Source organism: Ixodes scapularis, unplaced genomic scaffold (genome assembly GCF_016920785.2).
Source record: "Ixodes scapularis isolate PalLabHiFi unplaced genomic scaffold, ASM1692078v2 PGA_scaffold0__279_contigs__length_252992795, whole genome shotgun sequence".
NCBI classification, from domain to species: domain Eukaryota; kingdom Metazoa; phylum Arthropoda; class Arachnida; order Ixodida; family Ixodidae; genus Ixodes; species Ixodes scapularis.
In genome coordinates, this window is record NW_024609835.1 from 109,835,409 (window position 1) to 109,859,548 (window position 24,140).

Consider the following 24,140-nt stretch of genomic DNA (forward strand, 5'->3'; position numbering starts at 1 on the left):
TTGCCACATCAAACCATGAAAAGAAACTGCAAATGTGACGGGACACTACGTTAATGACACTAATAATGACAGCGGTGACATGGGCGGGCAAGTACCCAAGTCAAGCATTTTTATAGCATCTAGAGTTACATACCAAAATTTAGCCCACCCCCTTCTTCAAGCAGTTTGCCCTCCCTGAGGGAGAACAGAGGAGGAAGCTATCTGTCTGTCACATTACTACGTAGTATGGTGGTAGCATTTCAACAACACATAGCAATAACCAGAGTTACAATTAGGCTTCCATGTTTTCAGTAAATACTACCGATAAACCCCAGAAATTAACCTTTGAGATGGATTTACAGAAATCTAGAAAAACCGAAAAGCCCCAAATTAGAGCTGTTTTTGAACAGAAAAAAAAACAAAACAAGTTTCATGGGCAGAAAATTTGTATCTACAGTCTTACTTTGTGCTAAACCGGAACACATTCCCCACTCGACTGTCCGCGAGGCTGTCTTGTCGCATTTTTTTCTCTCATCTTCATGAGAGACTTTACACTAGCTCTTAGTTATATCCATTTCTTAAATCATTATCCTAATTAACCTATAACTTTTCCTCTCCCTCACCGCGAACGGGCTCCTCCATCATTTCCGCCGATCAACAAGGGGTCCACGAAACATCAATGGTTGTGAACCATGTATAATCAAAATCAACTATATTAAATTTGTTATGAATGCAAAGCATGATGCGTTCAGGAAACACACATAGCCTCATATGCTGAGTATTTTTGTCACATTCTCTAATATCCTAAATGTGCGACTATATAACTTAAACCATAGGTTAAAACTACCTTCCATTAACAAAGTTGGAAGTGTATAAAATCAGGAGTAGATATCAAAATATGACGACCAAAATGTTGTCAGTGTTTTTTTTTGTTTTTTGTTTTTCCTTTTATGAAACCACAAAAATGCATTGAATACTTTGAAGTGAAAATAGTTATGCACTAGCTGTTGCATATCAATTAAACAGAAAGTCCTTCGAATAGAAAATATGCTTCTAGTTTCAGAAAAGACAGTTCTGCATATGAGTTTTGTTTCATGGTTAGATTTACTTTCAAATCCTTCATGTAGCATTTCAGAATCACATTCAGTTATTACTAGTGCTTTAAGCAAAATTGTGAGACAAAAGCGTTAGTGTACCATACTATGCTGTAGAGACCAGCATGTCTTCTAAGTTAAATAAACTTGCTATGCCATAAAACCAGTTTCAAACAGTTTTATACGTTCAATGAGTATAATGAAGACATTTCACACAAAGGTCAAAGATATACATGATCAAAGAAAGTGTGTATGTATGGAAGACGATTGCTAAAAGATAAACAACCACAAAGGTTCATCAGTGTGTGGTTAAACTAGTGACAGTTTAGACTCTCTAAAGATTAAAAGCACTGAAAGCTGGATAGTCATGAATACCACGCACACTGTATTGTACTAGCAACAGGACCAAATGTCAAGGCATTTAACATTTCCCATATAAACTGATGAATAGCTTTCAGTCAACGGTACATATCAACAAGCTACACAATACAAAAAATATCTGCACACATCACGCAATCTCTTGTGCGAAGATAGATTAAATGGCCAACGGTTCGCCCTGCAAACCATGCCAACACTTTCAAGGACATGACTAATCATGAGACAAATGACTGAGCCAAAAGGCACACAAAAGTGAATGAAACCAAACGATTCCCTAAAACACAGGTAACAGATCTAAACAATGACTGGTATTTTTGCCTTGACATCCGATTAAAAAAGTAATTACTTTCTAGCTGCACTGGCACTAGCTTCATATGCCCATAAAAGCCTTCCATTCATTGCAGCAAGAGCTAGAAATGGTAAAATATTATGTCTTTCATCGAGACACATCGTAAGCAAGGACAATCGACGAAGCAAGAAAATAATGTTGCTTTGTTCGTGTAGCTGTGACAGGTATGCAGTGGCATCGAAACAGGGAGGCAGTCGCCCTAACCCCACATTTCAGATTTTTATATTAAACAATGTGGGGGAGGGGAAAGAAATCCCCTCCCTGTCTCGTCCGTCCGTCCCCCACCCCCCCCCCATCTCCTGAACACTTTTGGTGCCCCGGCACTCATCAAGAGTATGGTATCTTCTAAATTGATAAGTGTCATAACACTCTCTGTTTTCTCAATGAAATGAAAGCTACATAGGAACAAGGCACATTTTAATGTACAGCAAGGATAGTCCTCATTGCACTTTATGTATAGGTTGACCGATAAATGTGAACATTCTTCAGCAATCTTTGTCATTCTTCTTGCAGGGCTGGTCTTTCACTCCAAAATTCTGTCTCTTGGTGCCATGAAGGTAAGAAGAGGCACCGCCTATTCTAGCCTCGGTAGGTATTTCGTTTGAAGGGAAAATATATGTGAACACTGAAAAATGCACACTCGTGAACAATTCAGACATGATATTTGCCATTCACCTGAAACTATGGTACCAGTTGGAGATGATAAATGACATATACACATGTCTTTAGGTTCGTTTCAAACCTGTCCGAATACCAAGCCACATTTCACTTGTCAATACTACAAACTGGCACCAGTGCCACAAAACTGCTTTATCTCACAAGTCGCGTGCAGTGTTACCAAAAGTACATGGGTGAAAAAATGACGTTAGCAGTTAGAGATGAAAGAGGAACTCCCCTCTTACCTGGGCCCTCTCTTGTGTACTCCCATGTCGCTTTTCTCCCTCATGGGAATTAAGTCTGTAACCCAAAATTCATACAAAAGTGGCTTTCCCCTCTCCTGCCCGTGGCTTCTGCAGCACTGCACACATCTAGTGAGACAGAGTATACTGTTGGCACTATCCCCCGTTACATTTGAATGTACAGTTGCAGCCAGGAAAGAGAGACTGGTAAATTACTCCAATTCAAATGGTTAAGTATCTAACAAGAAGAAGCAAACAGTGGCACCCCACACGTGGCTGTCACGTCTACCTTTTTACAGATCTAGCTGTACATTGAGTCAAGTATATTACTTCGAAAGTTTTGATTTTAAAAAATGAAGTTCCAAATCGTTTTCTTGGCAAACTAGCATCGAAGACAACGCAGAAATAGTAGTAATGTCTATGATCAGATCATTGTTGCACTGAGAGGTCCCATAGCCCAACTTTGGAATCAGCATGTAGGAACGCTAGTGGCTCTTGTCACACACACTAGAGCAGGCAGATGATGTTCTTTCCTTCGAGGATCTCGTCTTGCACTTTGTCACTGGAGGTAGAGACCTCGGCTTGGACGGAGAGCACAGAGCAGACGAACGTGACCACGGTGGACCCCACAGCCAGATAGAAAGCCCAGCCTGTGAGGAATGGGTTTTATTTTAGGAGCGGAACTGCAGTATCATAAGTACGGTAAATGGTGGCCAAATTGGATGATTGCATGCTTAACACATTTTTGTTTGTGCGTGACTCGTGTTTGTATGCCCAGTTTCTTATTTCTGTATTCTGTAAGATTTCTTGTAGTAGAAAAAGGTTTTCAGACATTTCTTGCAGTGGTTGTAGTAGCAATTCGTCTCTCACAAGCTTAGAGACAACTTTCATGGCGGTGCTACTGCTAATTATTTTATTTTCGATACAGTCAAACTTCCATGAATTTTCCAGACGACACGAAATTTGAAAAAAAAATTAACTCACAATTTATGTATCTCCAGAGATTTTACTGTTCACACTTCTTTGTATTGCAATATAATTAGTGCGCTGGAAACGGTCAGGTAACTTTGAACAATGTTTAACGCTACTCTTTATCTTTGAAGAGCCAATCAAAGAAGACTTAATACTAAAATGTTTTACTCTTTAGAGGTTACTCAACAATGGTGAACAATTTGCATTTGAAAATTACAATAGCTTTGTATATTTCATTAGGTTCATGGAAGTCACTGGCAGTTTAAAACAATGAAATCTGGCTTCAGAAATACAATTCTACCGTAAAATACCACGGAAGCACCCACTCTGTTCAAGCACCCGCTGTTAACATTTCCCTAACTTGGGAACTCTGCAAATCATACGTTAAGCACCCGATTGGACCGGAAATGTACCCATGTCTAGATTAACCCAGTTTTGAATGAAAGAGGGGTGGGCACCCCCCGGTATTTTACAATAGTAAAGTAATTACTAAAATAATAATAAGCTAGAGCTAACTGGCTACTTCCACCTTTTTATTTAAAAACTGAATGTTTAAGCCTATGTTACCCACACAAAAAAAAAAGTTTGCCTCCTTTCTTTGTGTTTGTTTCTTTTTTTGCAGGTTTGTATTTTGTTTGTTTATAAGAAGACCTCACAAAGTTCCTAAACATCACATTTCAGGAAACAAACCCATCGAATGAAGTATGTGACGCAGCAAAGCTCAAACTGATTACGGTATGTCGTTCATTCATATATAGTATTTGTTTCTTAAGCTTAACAGATTTCTTTTACAAAAGTCGTGGAAGTACATTTATGCGGTTTGTGCAGGTGAGTTATACGAACTGGGGAACATAGTATAGAGGGCTAATTGTAACGATCAGTCAGCTAATTAAGCAAAATTTTTTTTTTTTTTTTTAATTAGTGAAAACATAAATATGGTTCCAATTAGAAACTTGCTGAGTGTCATCGAAAACTGCTAAATCAGTAATTTTTAGAAAAACTTTGAGCATGTGAGAAGTGCAGTAGTGCACTAAATTTACCACTTGTGCAGCAGGAGCAAGGCCACCGGTGCGATAACGCACCCATGCGATTTTTCCGTCTCTTATCATAGCCCTAGCCTTGTACCTGTTGCATGAGCAGTACCTTGAGCGCACTACTATGCGCTGAAGGTACTATGCAATTTTATAAAATGCTATATTTACATCCACTAAGATCTAGACAGTAATTCCCGGAACGTTTCATTTGCATACGCTGCAAAGTTATTTGTTTATAACTTACTTTTGGTCCACCCATGCTAAAGAAAAGACAGAGGCTCGAGCACTCTGAATGCGTTTCTCTCCATTCAACTTTTTGGCATAAATTAAACTTAGGAAAACTATCGTTGGTAAAAGGAGAAAAGGAAAGGCTCACTCATTGTTTTTCCTAAGTCTATTTGATGTGCAATGCAACAGTATAATTTTTTTTTTGTTTTAACTTGAAAATGTTTTTTATAAAATATGGTAAGATATTGTCAGCAACATGAAAGCCAAAACATTTATTTGATTTTTCAGCACGATGTTACCATAAATTAAATTACTTTTTGGAAGTTTTGTTTGTACAGTTGCACTCTCCAAACACTCTGCTGCGTATCTAGTGAAGAAAAATGTTGGGTATTACATTAGATTTCCAACGATAGTTTTCCTAAGCAATGTCAGCATGTTCTTGATAAAATTGACTATACTTTATTCCACAATTCATGTTCACAAATGAAACTTTGCACTGTATTCTGCATTGCAACTAGTACATATTGCAAATTTCATTCTTAATCCAAAGGTTCAAAAATTGACCCTTTTGGGTAGAGTCCTCTCTGAAGAAACAAGTGTGGGTATTCACACAAAAACGTGCATTCTGAGCGATACCGCATATGAGCTTCATGTTCAAGAAGGCAAAACAACCCGCATCACCTAGGGAGCAGCCTCCCAGCATGAAGGGCTCCGAATGGGGTCCGCAGACAGTGTGAACCCGACGGCTGCCCCAGCCAGCTGGGTACAGCAGCAGGCCCAGGAGGAACATGAGCCCTGCAAGTTAAGAAGTTAATTGAGGTTGGCATCTTTGACAAGAAGATGCAGGGGCTGAATCTATGTTTTACGGTGTGGCGAAGTTTTGCACTGGATGCCGGTGTCATTGTATGGTGTGGCCCGGTAAATTGAGCAAAAATTTACAGTGTCACGTAACACTGTGACGTCACGTGAACCATTTACACGCAAGAAAAATTTCTCCGCTAAATTTTGTGGGAAAATTGTGAGGTCACATGACAATTTAATCTCTCCTCCTTTGCCAAAATTCGAAAGGTGGTGGATAATTATTGTGCATTGTCTGTGTGCAGCAAATCATGAAATGCCTTGGCTGTTGCCTAAGTTCATTGGCAAAACATGTCAAAGAACCGACAATGCTTTTGTTTTTTTCATGTCACTTAAATTTTTAATTGCAGCTGATTAGAAGTCACACACTTGCATGATGCAGAATCCAGTGGGTCAGAAATGTAATGCTAATGTTGGTTGCACATCAAGAAAATAAAGAAATATATGGCTTGTGCTACTTTTTAATATGGGACGGAGTATACGAAAGATAATGTAAGTACTCTGAACGAGGTTTAAAATCTTATACATTCAGCCCTTCACCACTAGCAATAAATAACAAAGACTAGATCATATTTCACACCAGAAACTGGGTTTCTGCCAGGGCCAGGTCTACAATAGCAAGATGCACAAACCTGACAGGAGCAGCACAAAAAAAACTATCGTTGCTTTTTTTTTTCAATTTTTAATTTAGAATTGAGAGAGTTTTGCCAAAACGACCTGTGCGGCAGAATGTGCTTGTTGTGGGCAAGAACTTAGGTGGAAAATATTGGTGCTCATCAATGCAGGGCTGAAAAAAATACAAAAAAAAAAAGCGCCAAAGTAATTTTAGAATACAAGGTAGTGCTCGAAGACGAGGACATAGGGGGAACTGGAAAGCACTATGTGTGCTAACTTTCAGCTAGAACCATATATTCTAATATTCTGAATCAGCACTGTTTGGTCAAAATCATGTTTGTACTAACTCTGTTATTCCAGTGTGCATCATACTTTTACAGCGAACCTGTATATGGCTCGTTGATCGGACTTTTTCGTGTAGGAGTTCTCACGGAAAAATAAAACTTCAGAGATTGAAGTGAAAAGTGAATACATCATCTATGCAACATACAGCACAGCATTCATTTCAATAAAGACAAAGCACAAAGCGAGCATCCGAACCACATAATTGATGATAAGGCACTCCTGATAATAACGGGAAGCCCGTGTGCTCAACACATACGTTTCCCGGTAAAGATTACTGTTGCGCAAGCTGCTGAGGCGACGGCAGCTTGCGACATGGGGAGTGCCGTCACTAGCCTTTCCTATATAAAAGAAGAATCTGCCTCCGCTTCACCTTACGTCCGGACACAGTGGACGCTACAAGCTATCCTAACCAATCCCGTTCTGATGACGTAGCCCGTGATACGCTTTCCGCATGTCGCTGTGCCCCCTCTCTCTAAGGTCATGCGGCATTTACACGGCCCTGGATCGGCTCCGATGGCTCGTAATATCCGCTGCGCTTAAAATAGATCAATATTTTTTGTAGCAATTTGTTTTATTGTTGTTAGCACCGCTATGGGTAGGACACGCATAGTGAGGACTTCCGAGGAGCAGTGGTTCTCAAAGGGAGTCCACGAACCATTTAGGCCTTCTTAAGGTCCCTGAAGGCCTTCTTAGGGTTCCTGAAGCTCTCGACAATCAAACAACCCAAGCAATAGAACATTTTTTTTTTTTTTAAAGCGAAGTTGTTTATGGCTAGTGTTCCGTGGACTTTTTGTGTGCTAAAAACTACGCTCCCACCGCCGTACGCGTACGCCTTCCCCGTATAAAAGATTCTAAGTAAATAACAAAAATAAAGCGTTGACGAACGGGCATGCAAGATGCCATTTGTTTTATGTTTTTGGTTTAGAACAGTTACTACTGGAGATGCCGGCACGTGCAGCGCATGGAACACCATTCTCTGCATTCTCCTTGATGCTTGGGTAATTTAGCAACAAGTATATTCAGTAGATTTGTTATCAATAGGCACAATTCTCAAGATCAGTAGACTCTCAGGTATATATAATCAAGGTTTCTCAAAGATCTGTTGATGTGCGACATGCGTCTGCCATGTCTACGCTCACACCGCCCTCGCTTTGTCGTTGTTCCAAGCGCTTCCGTGCCTAGTTTCCTTTCCATCCCGCTTTCCGGGGAGGCAGTCCTGTTGCGCGTGTCTACTTTCCTGCGGCTCCTCGGGGCGGGTCTGTGTACTAAACAGCTTCGCTGTTCATTCATCTTCACAGAGTGGAATGGCTCATGATTTTTTATCGATGCTGGCTATCCCACAAAGCCTAAACTGAGTGCACCAAGTGAGCAGGGTCGATTATTCTCCATTTCAGAGTTTCAAAGTATGATTGCACGCATTTAGTTTTCTCAATTTACTCTCGTCATTGTAATCGTCCAATACTGCCTACTGCCGTCCCCCAGAGGATGAGGTCCCCCATCACTTTCACTGATCCAGAGGGGGCCCCCGAAACATCAATGATTGAAAACCGCTCAGCTAATGTGACTAATATATTTATACCTGATGTTATACTACCAAAAAATAAATTTAAAAGGGCTTACATTTCATATTGACAACATTAATAAATGCTCCTTCTTTTCAAAACAACTATAGCATTGAATTAAACAAAAATGAGGCAACAAAAATAATTAGACTACCGTGAAATCCCGAGCAAGCGCCCACACAAAATTTGAAGGCAATCTGTAAAACTGGAGGATGGGCACTTCTTGGGTCAACAATATGGAAAGATATGTCCTTTGTGCATTTTCCAAATGTTACAAAATTGAGGGGTTGGGCCGATGCTCGATGTTTTACAATAAATTGAAACTTCACAAATTTTACAATAAATGTTTAAAAGCTGCCAAAGAAAGTAACATCTTATGCTACTAGCTTCATTTATACTTACTAGCCAACACACTCTCAAATACCAGAAAAAAAGAAAAAGAAACTTTGCTTTGGTCCATATGATACAGTACTGAAAACACTCGTCACGTGATCCACTCTATTAATTTGCAATAAAGTCCAGTTCACACTCTTGCGACCTCTTAGAACAAGGTGCCTTGGAACCTCTTAATATCTCTTAGTACGAGAGGACACAGTGGCGCCATCTATTGGGTAGCAGTGCAAACTTGGTGGTTCGGCATATTTTCTATTTCTCTCGCTCATTATCCTTTATTTCTTGGCTCGAAAAACTTGTGTCAAGTTATGAATGAGCCTTTCTTATAGGTATTACGTGCATTTGACGTCGGAAATCCCGCAAAACCTTCGCTCTTGTGAAATGCAGTTCCAGGGTCACCGCATAGACGGCGCCAGAGTACCAGTGTGCTCTCTCGTCCTAAGAAATTTTAAGAGGTTTCAATAGGTCTCGTCTCTCTCGGTCGTACTCGGTTGCAAGAGTGTGAACGGGTCTTAAGGCGTATTATTTCTCGCTTCTTGTATTACTCTTTTTACTACTGTTCGAAAGATTACCTGGCCAACAGATGGCACTATTTACTGTGGTTGAGCCAACGCTACTAGAATGCACCGATCCATACTCGAGAACCGATATAATGGCGATCGCAACGCCGCCATTTCTCCCGCAGTGGCCACTTGGGAAACTGCACGGCTGCTTGTATTGGTTCGGGAGTACTGCATTCGACAGCGTCCACTGCATGTGCGGGAAGTTCTCAATCTCCCGAAAGAAGGTCGGGACCCCCCCCCCCCCCCCCTCCCCCCCTTACACGTTTGGGACGTCTCTTGAAAGAGGCGTCCCAAATATGTGTAATCCCCTGGATAACGTAGGATAAGCATGCTGACTGCGTGATACCTAAACAAATGTCTATTTTTGTGACCCTATAATTTAGCTGTCATTGCAATTGTAATTAGTGAATTCCGTATTTCAAGCGCACTGACCGTAATGAATTGTTTCAATGTTTGGGAAAACAAAATGGAGCTTACAAAACGTATGATGTCGTCTACTTCCATAGGCTGCAGGTCCGCTAGAGGTGTCGCTGTCGTCATTCGCAACTACTTTCAATGGCTTTCGAAAGAATTTCCAGCACTAATCTTTATCGTATTTGCTAATAATATGTAGGGTTTTCGAACAGGACTGCATGAATAGTTAAAAGAACTTTATCCACTCACCAACGTTTAGTGACCAGAACTGGTGAGTGGATAAATCTTTATCCACTGGGCGCCAGCTATCGATATGTGCGGGCACCAGGGAGCACAGATAAGTTTTTATTTACCCACTGGGTGCCAGCTATTGGTAAGTGCGAGGTTCTGGATGCGATGGTACTTGCTTTTCCGAAGAGCTCGGAAAGAGGGGGGGGGGGGGGAAAGGACTCGATCCTTTGAGCCCCCCCCCCCCTTCCCTTCCTTTTTGTATGTGGCGCCTATGATTCACTCTTAATGTTCTAATTTAGCTTCAATCGGCCATTTTAGTGCCAAAACATATATGGTTTTGGTAGCTTGCGCCACCTAGCCAAAATCTACAAAAAGATACTTCTTTTTTTCTTTTTTTTTAAGAGGTTGAGGTGGGGGTCTTGCGGAAGTAAGAAATGTCTTTGCAAACCCGAGCGGGTCCGCAAAACCCCATTTGAGAACATCTGCTTTAGCAGAAGGAAAGCAGGAGAAGAGGCAAGTGGACTTGCCTCTTCTCCAGTATTCGCTCGGCTAAAATGGAAAGAGTGGAGGACATTGCGGGAGGAGGATGTCCTGCTATTTTTTTAACCTGCAACAGAGTATAAATACATACAGAAGAGTTCCAGGGCTATTGATAGATGGCGCCAGTGTGCTCTCTCATTGTAAGCGAGCACAGCGCACTTGGCCACACTCAAATGCAAATGTGTGAACCAGCTTTCAGGGCATACCGACCTGCGATAGCTTGCACGGTGCCGGAGACCGTAAATATGCTTTTCTTGAGGACACTTCGCACACAGCAGCCGAGCACGGAGGACAGCACGGTGGCCGCCATCAGGGCCAGCCCTCCGGCGAAGAAGGCCAGCCCCGCCTTCCAGGGACTCGGGAACTCATCCGACGGCATAGACAGCGAGCTCACGAACGGCGCGCAGTTGTCCGTGAAAAGCTCGTCGATCTGGTGGAGCTTCACACACCGGTTGTACAGACCTGCCCACCAAGGAAAGAATGAGCTTGAGTCAGTATGCTACAACATGGGCTCACAAACTAAGTTCCTAGGAAATTAGGGCTACTCCAATGCCCCACCCTAGGCGATATCCCTCGCTCCCAAGTTTACTCAATTGTTCCTCAGTAAAGTATTTCCACGCATTTTCTTAACACGGCCGGTTAGCCGCATTGAGTGCGCTTCTTATCGAGCTTCGGTGAACTACGGAGAAGCCACACTCGCAGAAGGGAGTGTCGCGGATGTTGCTTCTCTGCAGCGTGCTAGTGCTCTGTAAGATGCACGCTCAACGGGGCTAACCCGCCACAATCAACCTTTCGGAAAATATGAATTCAACGTAATGGCTGCGCTGTTACATCACACCAGTAACGACCAACGCGCCCAAAAAGCAGTTTTAACAGGGGCTAACCTCCCACGTAGCACGAGAACGTTCTGAGAACATTCCGGGAATGTTCAAAATAACATAGACAACATTCTTGGAATGTTGAAGATTTACGTAAGAACATTCTATCAACGTTGTCAGAATGTGGCGCAGGCACTTATCGCTACATTCGGGGAATGTCTTCAAAGGGATATTCTTAGAACGTTCTGAGAACGACATAGAACATTACCAGGTCATTCAACCAACATTGAAACATCCTAACAACGTTCTCAGTACATCCAAAGAACTTCTGCAACATTCTCTGAATGTTGCAAATTTACGTAAGAACATTCTATCGACGTTGTCAGAATGTGGCGCAGGCACTTATCGCTACATTCGGGGAATGTTTTCTAGGGGATATTTTTAAAACGTTGTGAGCACGACAGAACATTTATTCACCATTCTAACAAGGCTTTACGACTGTTCCCAAAACATTCAAAAAAACATCTGCAACATTCTCTGAGGAATTTTTACAAAGATTCCACAATTATGGCTTGCTTAGCTTACCGCCCCTGAGCCGTACTACATATATTGATATAATAAATCTCCTCACAGTGCGATCGATATTTTTTAATCGAAAAAGATTTTTTCCAGGCCTACACAATCTAGCCGCTTTTCCAGCGCATTAGCCAGAGCCTGTACTACAACGGCAACTTACTCCTACTTATCTAAACATGCTGCATACATAACCGATTACTCACTCCGAGCATAACATCCCACACTCAAGCAGGATATACCTTCTTCAAGGTATTGAATCCGAGATGCTAGAAATCGGGTCTATTCAAAACTGCCCCTCTACATGCGCAGTGAGTGCCAAGCTCATTATCAAATTTTGAAGTCCATTGCTTTTCTCCTACACCTTATCTCACATTCCTCAGTAGACTCGTATAAGATGAAACTGATCCCTTATGCTAAGTTTCCAAAACCTCCACTTACTTTGCATATTTTTGGCACAAGGTGGCATATAGTGGATGGTGTTTCGAAACACAGGTTGCTTGAAAGCTCCGTAAAGTTGGCTTCACCTGCGAAAATTCTAGGAATGTTCGCAAGCGAACGTTCCAAGAATGTTGCACATATGAATGTTCAAAGGGGAACGTTCCGAGAACATTGTGCATACGAATGTTCGCCAACAAACGTTTCTAGAATGTTGAGCAGCTTACCTTGTAAGGAATGTTCGCATACGAACGTTCCTAGAACGTTCCGAATGGTGTTTTAACGTTCCTTCAACATTCAGAACACCCAGGGAATGTTCGCATGACATTGGATGCTACGTGGGCTACCGCGATCAAAACTTTGAAAAGTACAAATATTTCAGCCACGTGCTTAGGAGAAAAGCACTTTCAAAATAAACTAACTTTTTTTTTTTTTTATTTAGGCGGAATTTATAACATCTACTCTAATCTTGTGTGCGAACCACAGGCAGTGGATAGAGAAAAATACCTGTGGTAACCATAGGTATTTCTTCCTATATCAGTTTCCAGCAAATTGCGATTCTACGGCAAACATATTTGCCCAACATTTTTACAATACACCCTTCAATACACCCTGCAGTTTGTCATCAAACGGGTGTGATTACGTCCTTTGCCGTGCGTCGCATCAGGACCAATCATCAGTGTTTGACCTCAGTGCCGTCAAAGCGTCTCCTAAATAGCCATTTGCGGCCGCTGCTCTCGTGGGGTGGGGGGTGGGGGGGGGGGGGGGGGGGGGGGGAAGGGGGAAGGGGGGAGTGCGGCCACTTCTCCTCCTTTCGGCGCCGAGGACCATGGCGGCGCCTGAGGCATCAATATCGTCCGCGGCCGTAACCTCGGCAGTACCGAAACGTGGCCGTCCACGCCAGTACGCCACAGACAAACTAAGGGAGCGGATGAAAGACATTCATGCTCTCGCATTCACAACTCATAAGAACAGCTTAGATGTCCTCGTAATTTTTTTTTAAATTATTTTTAGGGTACATAAATATGTTCAAGCTGCTGGACTAACCTGATTCATGTTTTATGTGGGCGATTTCGTCTGAAATCGTAAAGAAAAAAAAAAAAAAAAAAAAAAGCATGTTTTAAAGACGTTTGGAAAAACAAATATATAAATGCTGGGCAAATTCTTCACTAGGACAAAACCGACAACCGTTTTTGCGTCATATTTTTAGTTTCTAGTTTTTGATTTCTAAAGGACCAAAGGCTCTTTAAACTAATTATAAAAGCGCAATAGGTTAATAAAAATAATTTTTTGCGTTTATTAGTACTTGTGAAAAATCCTTAACCTGGACCTTTTGACGATAACTTGCCAGGTGTGAATGATGATAACTTTTGTAACTCAATTTTATCACATAGATTATATATCAAATGAAAGCTTACACAAATACATATTCAGCAAGCACAATATCATGTAGTCAAATGAAGTTATCTTGACGAGAAACGCCTTTAAATAAAAGAGGGATCTCTGCGAAGCCACCGGTCTTCATACAATAGGGCGTCCTATGGTTTGAAGACCGGTGGCTTCGCTGCGTTTCCATGGCAGTTAAGCCTTTTAATTTTTTTACTTTTTCCTCAGGTAAGCTCGCTCTTTGCGAATTTTACAGAAAAAATGCACCATCTGTGAACAACGCTGCAGAAAGTCATGGGCGCGATAGGTTAAGAAACCGAATTTTCTGGTCGATTTAAAGAGCTTGGCCGCTCCTTGAATCACCCGGTAATGCGGTTAAACTGTCAGGGGGACACAATACAGGGAGCTGATCGCCACGATCAGTATTATAATTAACTAAAATTGTTAACTCACTTTTTAATTAATGGAAATAAATACATACTTCCAATTATATACTTGCTCATAGCTTTGTCAAAAACCACTAAATCCGTCATTTCTGTGGAGATTTGGAGCGCACGAAGAGCGCGGTGGTGCGCTAAAGTTGCCACTCGCGCACCAGGCGCAAAACAGGCGAAGCGAAAACGCGAGTGATGGGAGACGGAAAAACAGCGCGGGTGCCTTCTCGCATCGCCAGCCTCGCGTTTGTTGCACGACGTGTGTGACTTCAACGCATCACGGCGTCGCAACTCCAAGGCATCACACTGATTGAGACGTGTACTAGAGTTAGAGTGTACGTGTACGATGACCCTCAACAAGCTTCTAATGGATACCGTATATGTTTATCTTCACTAATTAAAATATAATTAGCAAATTTTAGTTAAATAATACAGACTTATCGTTACGATTCGCCCCGTGTTGTCTCCATGGCCGCGTAACTTATCTGCACAGACTGCATTACTAAAACTTTTACGGCTTTTTTTTTTGCTTTTTCTTCTTTTTACCAATTGGTAAAACCGGAAAAAAAAAGTGAAAGCCGTTTATTGCTCCCCGTAACGCCGAATTAGAGCGCAGCTCTTGAGGATGAGGAGGGAAGGGTACTGAGGGGGGAAGGGGTCACGTGACCTCATAGGGGGGTTCACATGACCTGGGGGGTGTCACGTGACCCCCCAGATAAATTTTTTCGCTAGATTTAGCGGGGAAATTTTCCCGCTAGATTTAGAGGGGAAATTTCGCTAAATTTAGCGGGGAAATTTACCCATAATGCACCGCGCGGTTACGCTGCCGGCGACGGCGACGCCGCTCAAGCCGGAAACGGGCGTTAAGAGCTGCGCTCTAAATTGTATGTACCGCTTGGTTTTTGCTTCATTCGGGACTTTCAGCAAGTTACCGTGTTCCGCGTACCTTACTACTGGAGCGATACCCCGAGTGATACCGTGACCTCGGGGCGTGCGCGTGCTTAAAATTATGCTTCAAAGGCTCCAATAGTGCGGTACACGGAGCACGGTAACGGTTTGCTCAAAGTTTCTATTATTACGCACTAACGCTTCCCGTTTCGTCAGTTCTGAATATCTGCTTTGGAGGCTGGACTACCTCGATCAGACACACGTGATTCCTAAAGAAGAAGCCGGATTCCTAAATACACTATCCGCAGTTTCAGTTATTCCCGACACCCCTTCTACAGCAACCCCAAGTAACTTCGCAAGCGGCAACTCCTCATACGCATAAAGCGATATTAACGCGAGCCGTGCAGACTCCCAAGTCTAACATATGAAAGGAATAGCTGGGTTGGGCACCACAACAACCGAGAACTTTCAACGACTGGCAAAGAACGACTTGTTGTACCGCACAGACTTCTCTTCGCACAACTCTAGGGCTACGACCAAACCTCTGTCTCCACTTGACGTGGGCCTTCCCCCCCATTTTTATCCTTCTACCTCATCCTGCTTTCTCTCCTACTTTATTAATACCCCCACAGTATGATATTTATGCCCTCCGTCATTTTAAATACATAGCACTTATAGGGACAGCTCTTAGCGCTTTCGTATCCGTGGAATGTATCATCGATGGTGCACGTCACGCTGATGACGTCACGGAGCTCATCCGACGCCACCACCGCTTTCAAAGGTTCACAGAAGGATAGAAAATAAGAATCAAGATCAAAATTAAATAATGATTTAAATCGTGATTTAAATCACGCCGGTTTTACTACGATGGTCTATATCAAACCTTTTCCGTAGAAATAATATAAAATACCTTTTATTTACTGTTTGTCTTGCTTTCCATGAGCACTTGTTTTGTATTTAAATCAAAGAACCATAGAGCAAAACATTTATAGAAGGTTGAACACAAACAGTTCTTCTAAGCAAATCCGAGCGTTGAATATTTTTGTATGTTCCACTTCGTTTGTTAGTTACGTAATGTCATACTGGGCAAGCAAATTGAAACGCGAAAACAAGAAACCAAAGGAAAAGCAACTTCCCATTGATACAAAATCAAAACATGAAAAAAAAAAAATCAAATGCAAGTTTCTAAATAACTAAAAAATAAAGTGCTTTTGTTCTAGTATGACGGGTTTGCATCAATAAGAAGTTGTTTTAAACTCTACTTTAAAAATATTTAATATACAGCAATCCTTTTTCCAGTATTGCTTTCAGTGATATAACGGATTAATCAATCAATCTGCAACGGTTAGAAACATAAACTGTGATAATAACTTTTTTAGCTACAGTTATTTAAATCGAGACCATCGGATTTAAATCAAATCAATTCGATTTAAATAAAAAAAAACTAATTTATTTAACTAAAAAATGAGTTTTCTAAACTCATATTTTTACATTGACGTCATTGACGTCAAACATTGACGTCGTCACATGAACGTTACATTTTTTACGTTACGGTTTACATTGACGTCGTCACATGAACGACGTGATGACGTCAAGGTATGCACGTAACTTCATCGTCATCCGAATACATGTATGTGAATGTAAACGATCGTCGTGTGACACTGAAACGTCAGGTGACACTGACACTGTGACGTCACGTAACTTCATGACGACACGTTACGCTATCACGTCATGATGTCACATGACGTGACCTGACATCACGAGACGTGTGCTGACACCATGACCTTGCAACGAACCTATAAATGCTATAGGCGTTTACAGCGCCTTTGGAAGATATACAGTTTCTTCTTTTGTACTCTCTTCCTCCCTCCACAACAATGACCCTTTTCGGTATCCTCCCTCCCCGGCTTATGTACTATTCCCTCCTCTTTCCCTTCTTGTTGACGCCTCTTCTCATTCCGTTGCCGCCACTTGGCGGGAGATCCCCTGACGCGGCGGTGATTATGGAAAGCAGCTCAATCCCGGCGCAACACAGATTGGCACTCGGTAAATAGCGGCCGATTCTGCGAGTACGAAGGTGGGCGGGAGGGACGCTATTGTGACGACCAGCGTCGAAGGACATTCCTTGTTTACGGCCCCAGCGGACTTTGCCGCCTCTTGTGTGCCTTATCTTTCGTGCAAGAAAAAGGCCGCGGTCCTTTTTATTACAAGGTACATCGCGCGACGCTGTTAGCGCGAACAAGGGACGGCCGGTTTTAGATGTGTTTCTTTTCCTCTTAAAATCAAAATGCTGTCATCAAAGTACTAGTACTAAAGTGCTCATCTGGGACCTAAGCGGTAAAGTTCGGTGCCCGCCGATGCCCTTTCGAACTTAAACGCGAAAAAGCACCGACGTTGTATTCGCGTTAACAGTGTCGAGCAATCCTCGTGCAAAACAAGGAATTAACATACGAGTACCGCTAACCCAAACTGTAGGAACAAAAAAAAAAATAAACGTGTAAAAAAAAGAAAAAAAAAACACCTTGCCCCTTGTTTTTTTCTTTTCACCCACTACACACTAAAGTAAATTGACCACACGGGGAAAAAAATTACAAATGAATACGGTGAACGCTGAACCCTGTTCAATTTTAGAGCAACAACAAAATTAAAACAAGAAAAAAGAAAAAAAAAATCCAAAAAGCGGCGTTTTTATTTCACTTCTTTTTAAGTGCTTCAACTTCACGTTAATAAAAAAAACTGACACTTTTAAAATTCCCGACTTTTTTCGTCGATTACTTTACTCTTTTTATCGCTAACCCAGCGAATAATTTTTATCAATTTCGTGAAACAGAGTTGATTAGTTGACTGCTGAACTGGGCCAATCGTCTGCCATTAAAAAAGAAAACTATTTGCAACTCAAAATCAACGGCAAAAAACAATACAAAAAGAACAAAATAAAATTACAGAATCTCATCTAGAAATGAGGAATGGCGCGCATTTGTTTTATCCCTATGCACAGGCAACCGGCTCCCTAAAGTCGGTTTTACCCCTGAAAGAGTGTACCTGAGGAGAAGCCGAACGTCCAAGGCACGCGCCCAAGGATGTTTAAACAGACAGGACCCGGCATGACGTCAGCCTGAGTGGAGCCGGAAGAGGCGTTTAATCCCAGACTGCCTTGCGCACCCGTTCCGAGGCCGTGGGGTAGCGCACCGGCGGTTTGTCTGCTTTCTAATCTGCTCCGGCGTGTGCTTCACGAGGCTAGCTTTCGATGCGGTCGGCGTCCGCCGTGGCCGTCCACGATGCAAATGCTTTGCAGCGTGAGTGTTTATACTTAGTTCCACATTATGTGCGAGCGAAGTCAGAACTGGAAGCGCGAGCCCGCTGTTCTGTGCGCTCCTGGCTTGCATGCGCGATCGTGCGATCTGCTGCTGCTGTTTATTAAAAAATGCGTTGCGCACCGCCAAGTCCTTCACGGTGCGTCGTCTAGAGCGTCTCAATTCTAGTCACTTACTTTCTGCTGGGCAACCAGGCGTTCGTTTATAATAATGTCATTTAATTCCGACCATACCGGTTTAAAAGTCTCCCGTTAAGCGCTGTTTCCAATAACAGTGGGTGCCGCCATTACTTTCAGTACACACAGTCGCGTTGCCACGGAAATGTCATGGCAACGCGGTTGTTTGCACCGAAATTAATGGCGGCGCCCACTAACTAAGCTTCCCATTGGTCAAGAAATGCTCGTTGCGGCCCGTGGCCACGCCTACTTCCGTTACACTTCGCTCCATGCATTGGGGATAGGGACGCCACCTCCTGCCCATTATAACCTCCTTGCACGCGCCGTTTGCATAGAAGGCGTAGCCCCAAAATTGGGTACGGAAGCGCGTTTCCTTTTATCTATTTTACCTTATCTCTGTGTAAACACTTATTCTCGCAAACTACGTTTACCAAAATAGTGACCTTTTACAGTAGATCGCTAATATTTATAATTGTGTTGTATGTATGTTTATACGGCCCAGAACTTAGTCTGACTCTACGGGCGACTTGTCTCCCAGCTGTAGATGAGAAATTCAGTCAGTGCAGTACAAACCGTCAGCCTGGGGTCTTTAACGTGCATCACGCAGTCGTGATACACGACCGCACGCCAGTACGATGCTCATCCAGATCGAAACAAGCAGGGGTGGCGATTGAACCCAGGATCTCTGGGTTTTGCAGCGCGAACTTTCGCTCCACGCGCTCCGAGATAGTACGCCACCACACTCGGCCACCAATCTTGCTTTTTCAAGTTGCACATTTAAATTATATTCACTGCTTTTTCTTTTTTTCTCATCTTTGGAAATACTATAAAGCAAAACACACGTTTTTTTTTTGTTTTTTTTTTGGTTCTAGAAAGCCAAAAAGCAAAAAAAAAAAATGTTGCGTTAGGATTTTTTTTTTCTATTTGCCCTGAGGCCCATAGGGCCATAGGGCCCCTAGAAAATAGGCGAAATTGGCCAATTATTCAACTAATTGTCTGAAAAAGCTTTTACTTAATTTTTTTTCCAGATTTCGGGGCAAAATGTATTTGTAAAGTTGACGCTCGACCTCATTATAGTCAAGCCGTGACGTAAAAATTTCATTAAAAATTAAAGACGCAAGCCAAAACCGAGCTACTGAAGAGCGTCTGCCACATTGATCGCTCCACGTTGCGCTTGCGTCGCACTGATCCCGTCACCCGCAGCGCGGTCACGTGGGTTGTGTAGTGATTTGTCAGCGCTGGTTGCTGCATTATGAGTATGAATAGGAAAAGGCCGGGCCTCATGGCGGGCTATGTCTATAAACTTTATTTCATCTCAAGCTCGAGCGCTCTACCAGAGCTACGGCTTAACAGAGCGAATCAGGCTGGATCAAAACCTTTAATTGAGTCACTCCGTTTTTTTTCAAGTCTCGCTGCCCGTATTACAGCCACCTCATAAAATGAAGTGCGAAGAGTATACGTCGTGGCATTGCGTTTTAATGCGGTTAGCATTAGGATCCTCGTTTTGGCGGAAACCCGGCGATGTCTTTCGTTTGTCAGCGCCGGGGAGAGAGGGAGAAGGAGGGGGAGAGGGCGATACGTGCGAAGCTCCCGTTGGCCCGGAGCGCTGACTTCGCAAGCGTCAACCTCTTCCTCTCTCCCCAGCGCTGACAAACTGAAAGACACCGCCGGGTTTTCGTCAAGACAAGCTATTTCGTTTTCGTTAGTCGCGCGCACAGCTAGCTCTGAGCCAGAGAGTTGGCGGCGCCGCGCAGCGCCGCGGTGGAATGCGGGCGAGCTGAGTTTCCGCTCTGCCGTCGCCGGTTGCTTTGGGTTTTGGTTCACGTAGTGGCGGCGCAGCGACTGTGATTTGTGTGTGTGTGTGCAGTTAAAACGATGGATGCGGTTCCCTCCACGAGTGATATAGATAACCGTATCCAAGGACGTCGACGCACTCTGACAGATAGAGTACGGGAAAGGGGTGAAAAAAGTTACAGGAAAATCCATTGGTGGGTAATTGGGGACTGCGTTAGCATGACCCTCGGGAAAACGCCACACGCGTCCCCCTTTGGGAAACGCTAACAGTGACCCCGCAACGAGGCCAAAAAGATGCAGCAAAAATAGAAGCAAGAAAGAAAGCCAGAAAAAAAAGAAGAGAAGTGGTCAGTGTTAGCGTTTCCCAAAAGGGAAAGCATGTGGCGTTTCCAAGGGTCATGCCAACGCATTCCCGAAGAATCCACCAATGGATCTTCCTGTCCTTTAGGTCTGTCCGTTTGTGCTTGTTTTTACCACTGTCTCTCACTCCGCTCGGACTTAACTAAGGCCGGTTGCCAGATGCACCTCAGCGCTGAAGTAAACCAAAATCAGCGCCACCGACAACGCTGAAACAGCTTTGACTTGTCGCTCACCTTCTGCGAGTGAGCAAGAAAACGCGGGGGGTGGCATGCAGCGGAGCACTGATGCCGCGGAGCGCTGATGCAGCGCTGGTATGCAGCAAATTCAGCTCCGTGTCTCCAGCCCCGTGTCTAGAGCGGGAGATTCTCGGTCAGCGCGCAGCGACAGGTGTACGCACCGATGGAGGGCTTGTAGAGCTGGGGCGGGCGCATGGTGGCCCCCGTGAGGCGGCCCCTGATGAGCGGCCTCTTGGGGGCCCCCACCAGCCAGGCGGGCGTGATGACGGCCGCCAGCATGGACAGCGCCGTGGCCACCGTCAGCAGGGTCCACAGCAGCGTGCGCGACGTCACAATCACGTGGCTCATGACGGCGCCGGGGCGCGACGGCCAGCCGCCTCAGCCAGGGCACCCGCTGGGAACGAGAACGACACCCTAAGAATCAGCAATTCTGCTCCGCGCTTGTTTATACAGCGGGAGCTTAGTCAGCCCCGATGGACGTCTGCTGTTTCCGCTGTAGATGAGGATATTTAGCCAGTGCATCGTGACTGCTAGGCTGGTGTCTCGAACGTGCGTTACGCTGTAGCGATATACGACCGCACGTCGGTACGATGCTCGTCCACATCAAGACGGGCAGGGGTGGGGATTTGAGCCCAGGAACCCTGGGTTCAATTCCCACGTGTTCCCCTCAGTCACGATTCCACTATTTCATAGGGAAAGGATATACCCCCTTTCACCTTACGATGCATCACGTGTCCGTGCCGTCCCCGTCACTGCGCCCCTCCCTAACTTCACGTGGTGACACTCACGCGGCACTGAATTATTCCGATGGCTCGTGGTCTTGTGTAGTCTCCGCTTCGGTCAACCGTAAGACGAAACGGGGCATATGTCAAAGCCACGCGCACGAGGGCGGCATGACAATACCGAATTCCCTTTGGTTATAGCCTCTGCTACATAGGGCAAACCAAACGTTGCCTTAATGACCGTTTAACCGAACAGAAACTTCGCATTAAGTGCAGGGACCACTACTCAGAATCGTCAAAACATGTCGAGTGTGATAATTGTGTCCCACTTCGGCAGTCCTCCTCAATGCACCTCCATTCAGATTAGCAGCTAAAAGAGGTTGTGTAACGGTGGTGCATATACCACTTGGCTTTGTATACGCAGTTGCAATAGAGAACGTCTTTTCCGTGTCATTCTGATCACTCGCGCGCCTTGCCGGAAATTCTAGAAAAAGTACATACATTGGGGGCCCATATGGTGTGGAGTCTGCACGCTGGACTATGGCGTGTTTGTGTCCAAACCTAAGGTCACACCGGGCTGTCACCACCCCGATACACCGCATGAGTTACCGTGGGGTACTGCGACCCCTATGAATACGTATAATTAAGCATTCCCAAAAAGGGAAGGGTAGAAATAATTTATCTTACTTCGCCGCTTTTACCTCGAAAAGTATTTCTGAGTAAGCTTCCACAGTCTCACTACATGACGAACGTTTAAAAGGAAATCAAGGTTATAACCAAATGCCGCTTGGGCGATCGACGAACCAGCTCGCGTTCGTGGCCCTAAAACTCACACATGGAACGCACTGCTCCCGCGTTTCTTTCATTGCGTTCGATCAAAAGATCGTTGAGATTCTCGACAAAGCACATAAAACATGAAAATCCAATCCCCTTTCAAAGCCCATTTAAGATACTAGCTCCTCGCAAACCTACAATAGAACAATCGCAGACTCGCTCACTGACGACTGTTGGCTTCAGCCTTATAAACAAGACGCCTTAGCGACGTGCGACTCTATGAATCCCTAGCCTCATCCATTGCGTCAACTGGCAGACGTGACTTTTACTTCATTTCACTTCACGAGAGGATGCAGAGGATGCAAGTCGAGCCACCGAAGCCATTTCGATGCTGCGTGAGCGTCTCCTTATCACGTGACCTTCGAGACTGGCGCAGGGACACGGGGGTCGCGCAGTCACGTGGTGCGGTTACAGCGCTAGATTCACTGGGAAGGCTCGTAGCGTCCGCTAACGGTCCATCGTAAAAGGAAACGAAGTATAAAGCCTAGAATGAAAGGCAGGAAAAAAACCTCCAACGCCAAGCAGCCTGAATGGAAGGGTGCAATTCGAGACGAGGCGTACAAAAGGATCCCCTCCCTCCGAACTGCGCACGCCTGCACAACGGGAATAAAGGAAAGAGAGGCCAGGTCTCGACGCCTCCTTCTCGAGGCACACTCCGTGAATAACGCTCCTCCAAGTGCCCAATCATCCGCCATCATATACTCCATCCCAAACGATCCTTCTTGTTTATTTTTATTACTATTATTTTTGGTAATTTTGCGCGATTCGGACTCGGATCGGGAAGCTTAAAAAAGAAACGCTTTGTTCCTCGTTCGATCGCCTCTCGTGTCTTTTGTAAAGCAGCTCCGAGCTACGATTTGCTCCTTCTCTCGACGCATTTGTTTCCACAAGCCGGAGCACGGACACGGTTGAATGGCTCGCTGCCCGCCTGGACGTACTCGGCCTCTTCAGCTCGTTCTTCACAGTCCGTCTTCTATGCGATCGTCTTCCGTCGTTCACTGCCGTCGCTCCCACCGTACATGGAACATTCATTTTCTCACCAGTAGAGTATACTTGTTTCTTTCTTTCTTTTTCTTTTTTCTTAAGCGCGGTCGAATATTTCGACATTTCAAACCATCTCATAGATTCGGGAATGCCATCGCTATCTTTGTATCAGCCTTCCGAAATCTCTCCCAACAGAAACACACACACAAAACTACGGTATTCAAATTGCCTTTCCCTCTTTTCTCGTGCACCGAGCTTTCGCCCTCGCCGCCCTCAATCGAAACGACGAGCCGTCTCCTGAACATTCCATCGCTACATATGCGACGTCGAACTCGGGCTTCGAACGCTTTTTCGTTTTAGCTTCACCATTTCGAGAGGAGGGTACGTCCTTCTCGCAGTCGTCGTTTTCGTCGTGTGCGAACGCGACGACGCTCGCTGTTGCGTTTTCCTTTCTCCCCGGGACCCATTGTGCGAAGCCGCGGGGGCGCGTGTAATGCACACCGCCCTGCGCCGGCGCACGAAGCGGCCGGAATGCAGCGGGATCCCCAATCGCTCGCAATATGCGGGAGGGGAGGAGAGCCACAGAGGAGGGGGGAGGCTGCGGACAACCTGGCTCCACGCGGCGTACGGCTCCCCTCCGTTTCGCCTCACGATGGACCGCCGCCCACGCTACGGCACGACGGAGCCAATCGAGCAGAGCCAAAAACGCATCGTCACGTATCGCCTTTG

At 44.4% G+C, this 24,140-nt stretch overlaps 1 protein-coding gene across 1 annotated transcript; it reads right to left on the reverse strand.

Moving 5' to 3' along the window:
• Positions 1-1,235: 1,235 nt before the first annotated feature.
• On the reverse strand, positions 1,236-21,268 carry LOC8053955 (LHFPL tetraspan subfamily member 2a protein). Its single transcript, XM_029990666.3, has 4 exons — positions 21,033-21,268; positions 10,665-10,916; positions 5,615-5,728; positions 1,236-3,349 (listed from the first exon to the last, which is right to left on the reverse strand). The coding sequence occupies exons 1-4, from the start codon at positions 21,217-21,219 to the stop codon at positions 3,207-3,209; spliced, it is 696 nt and encodes a 231-aa protein (XP_029846526.1). The 5' UTR covers positions 21,220-21,268; the 3' UTR covers positions 1,236-3,206.
• Between the last annotated feature and the right edge of the window lie 2,872 nt (positions 21,269-24,140).

Excerpts from the sequence above, each read along its gene's own strand:
- LOC8053955 (XM_029990666.3), bottom strand. The coding sequence starts at position 21,219 with ATGAGCCACGTGATTGTGACGTCGCGCACGCTGCTGTGGACCCTGCTG. Across the intron at positions 5,729-10,664 it reads CACCGTGCAAGCTATCGCAG|GGCTCATGTTCCTCCTGGGC; the intron begins GTCGGTATGCCC and ends CTTAACTTGCAG. Across the intron at positions 3,350-5,614 it reads GCTGGGAGGCTGCTCCCTAG|GCTGGGCTTTCTATCTGGCT; the intron begins GTGATGCGGGTT and ends CATTCCTCACAG.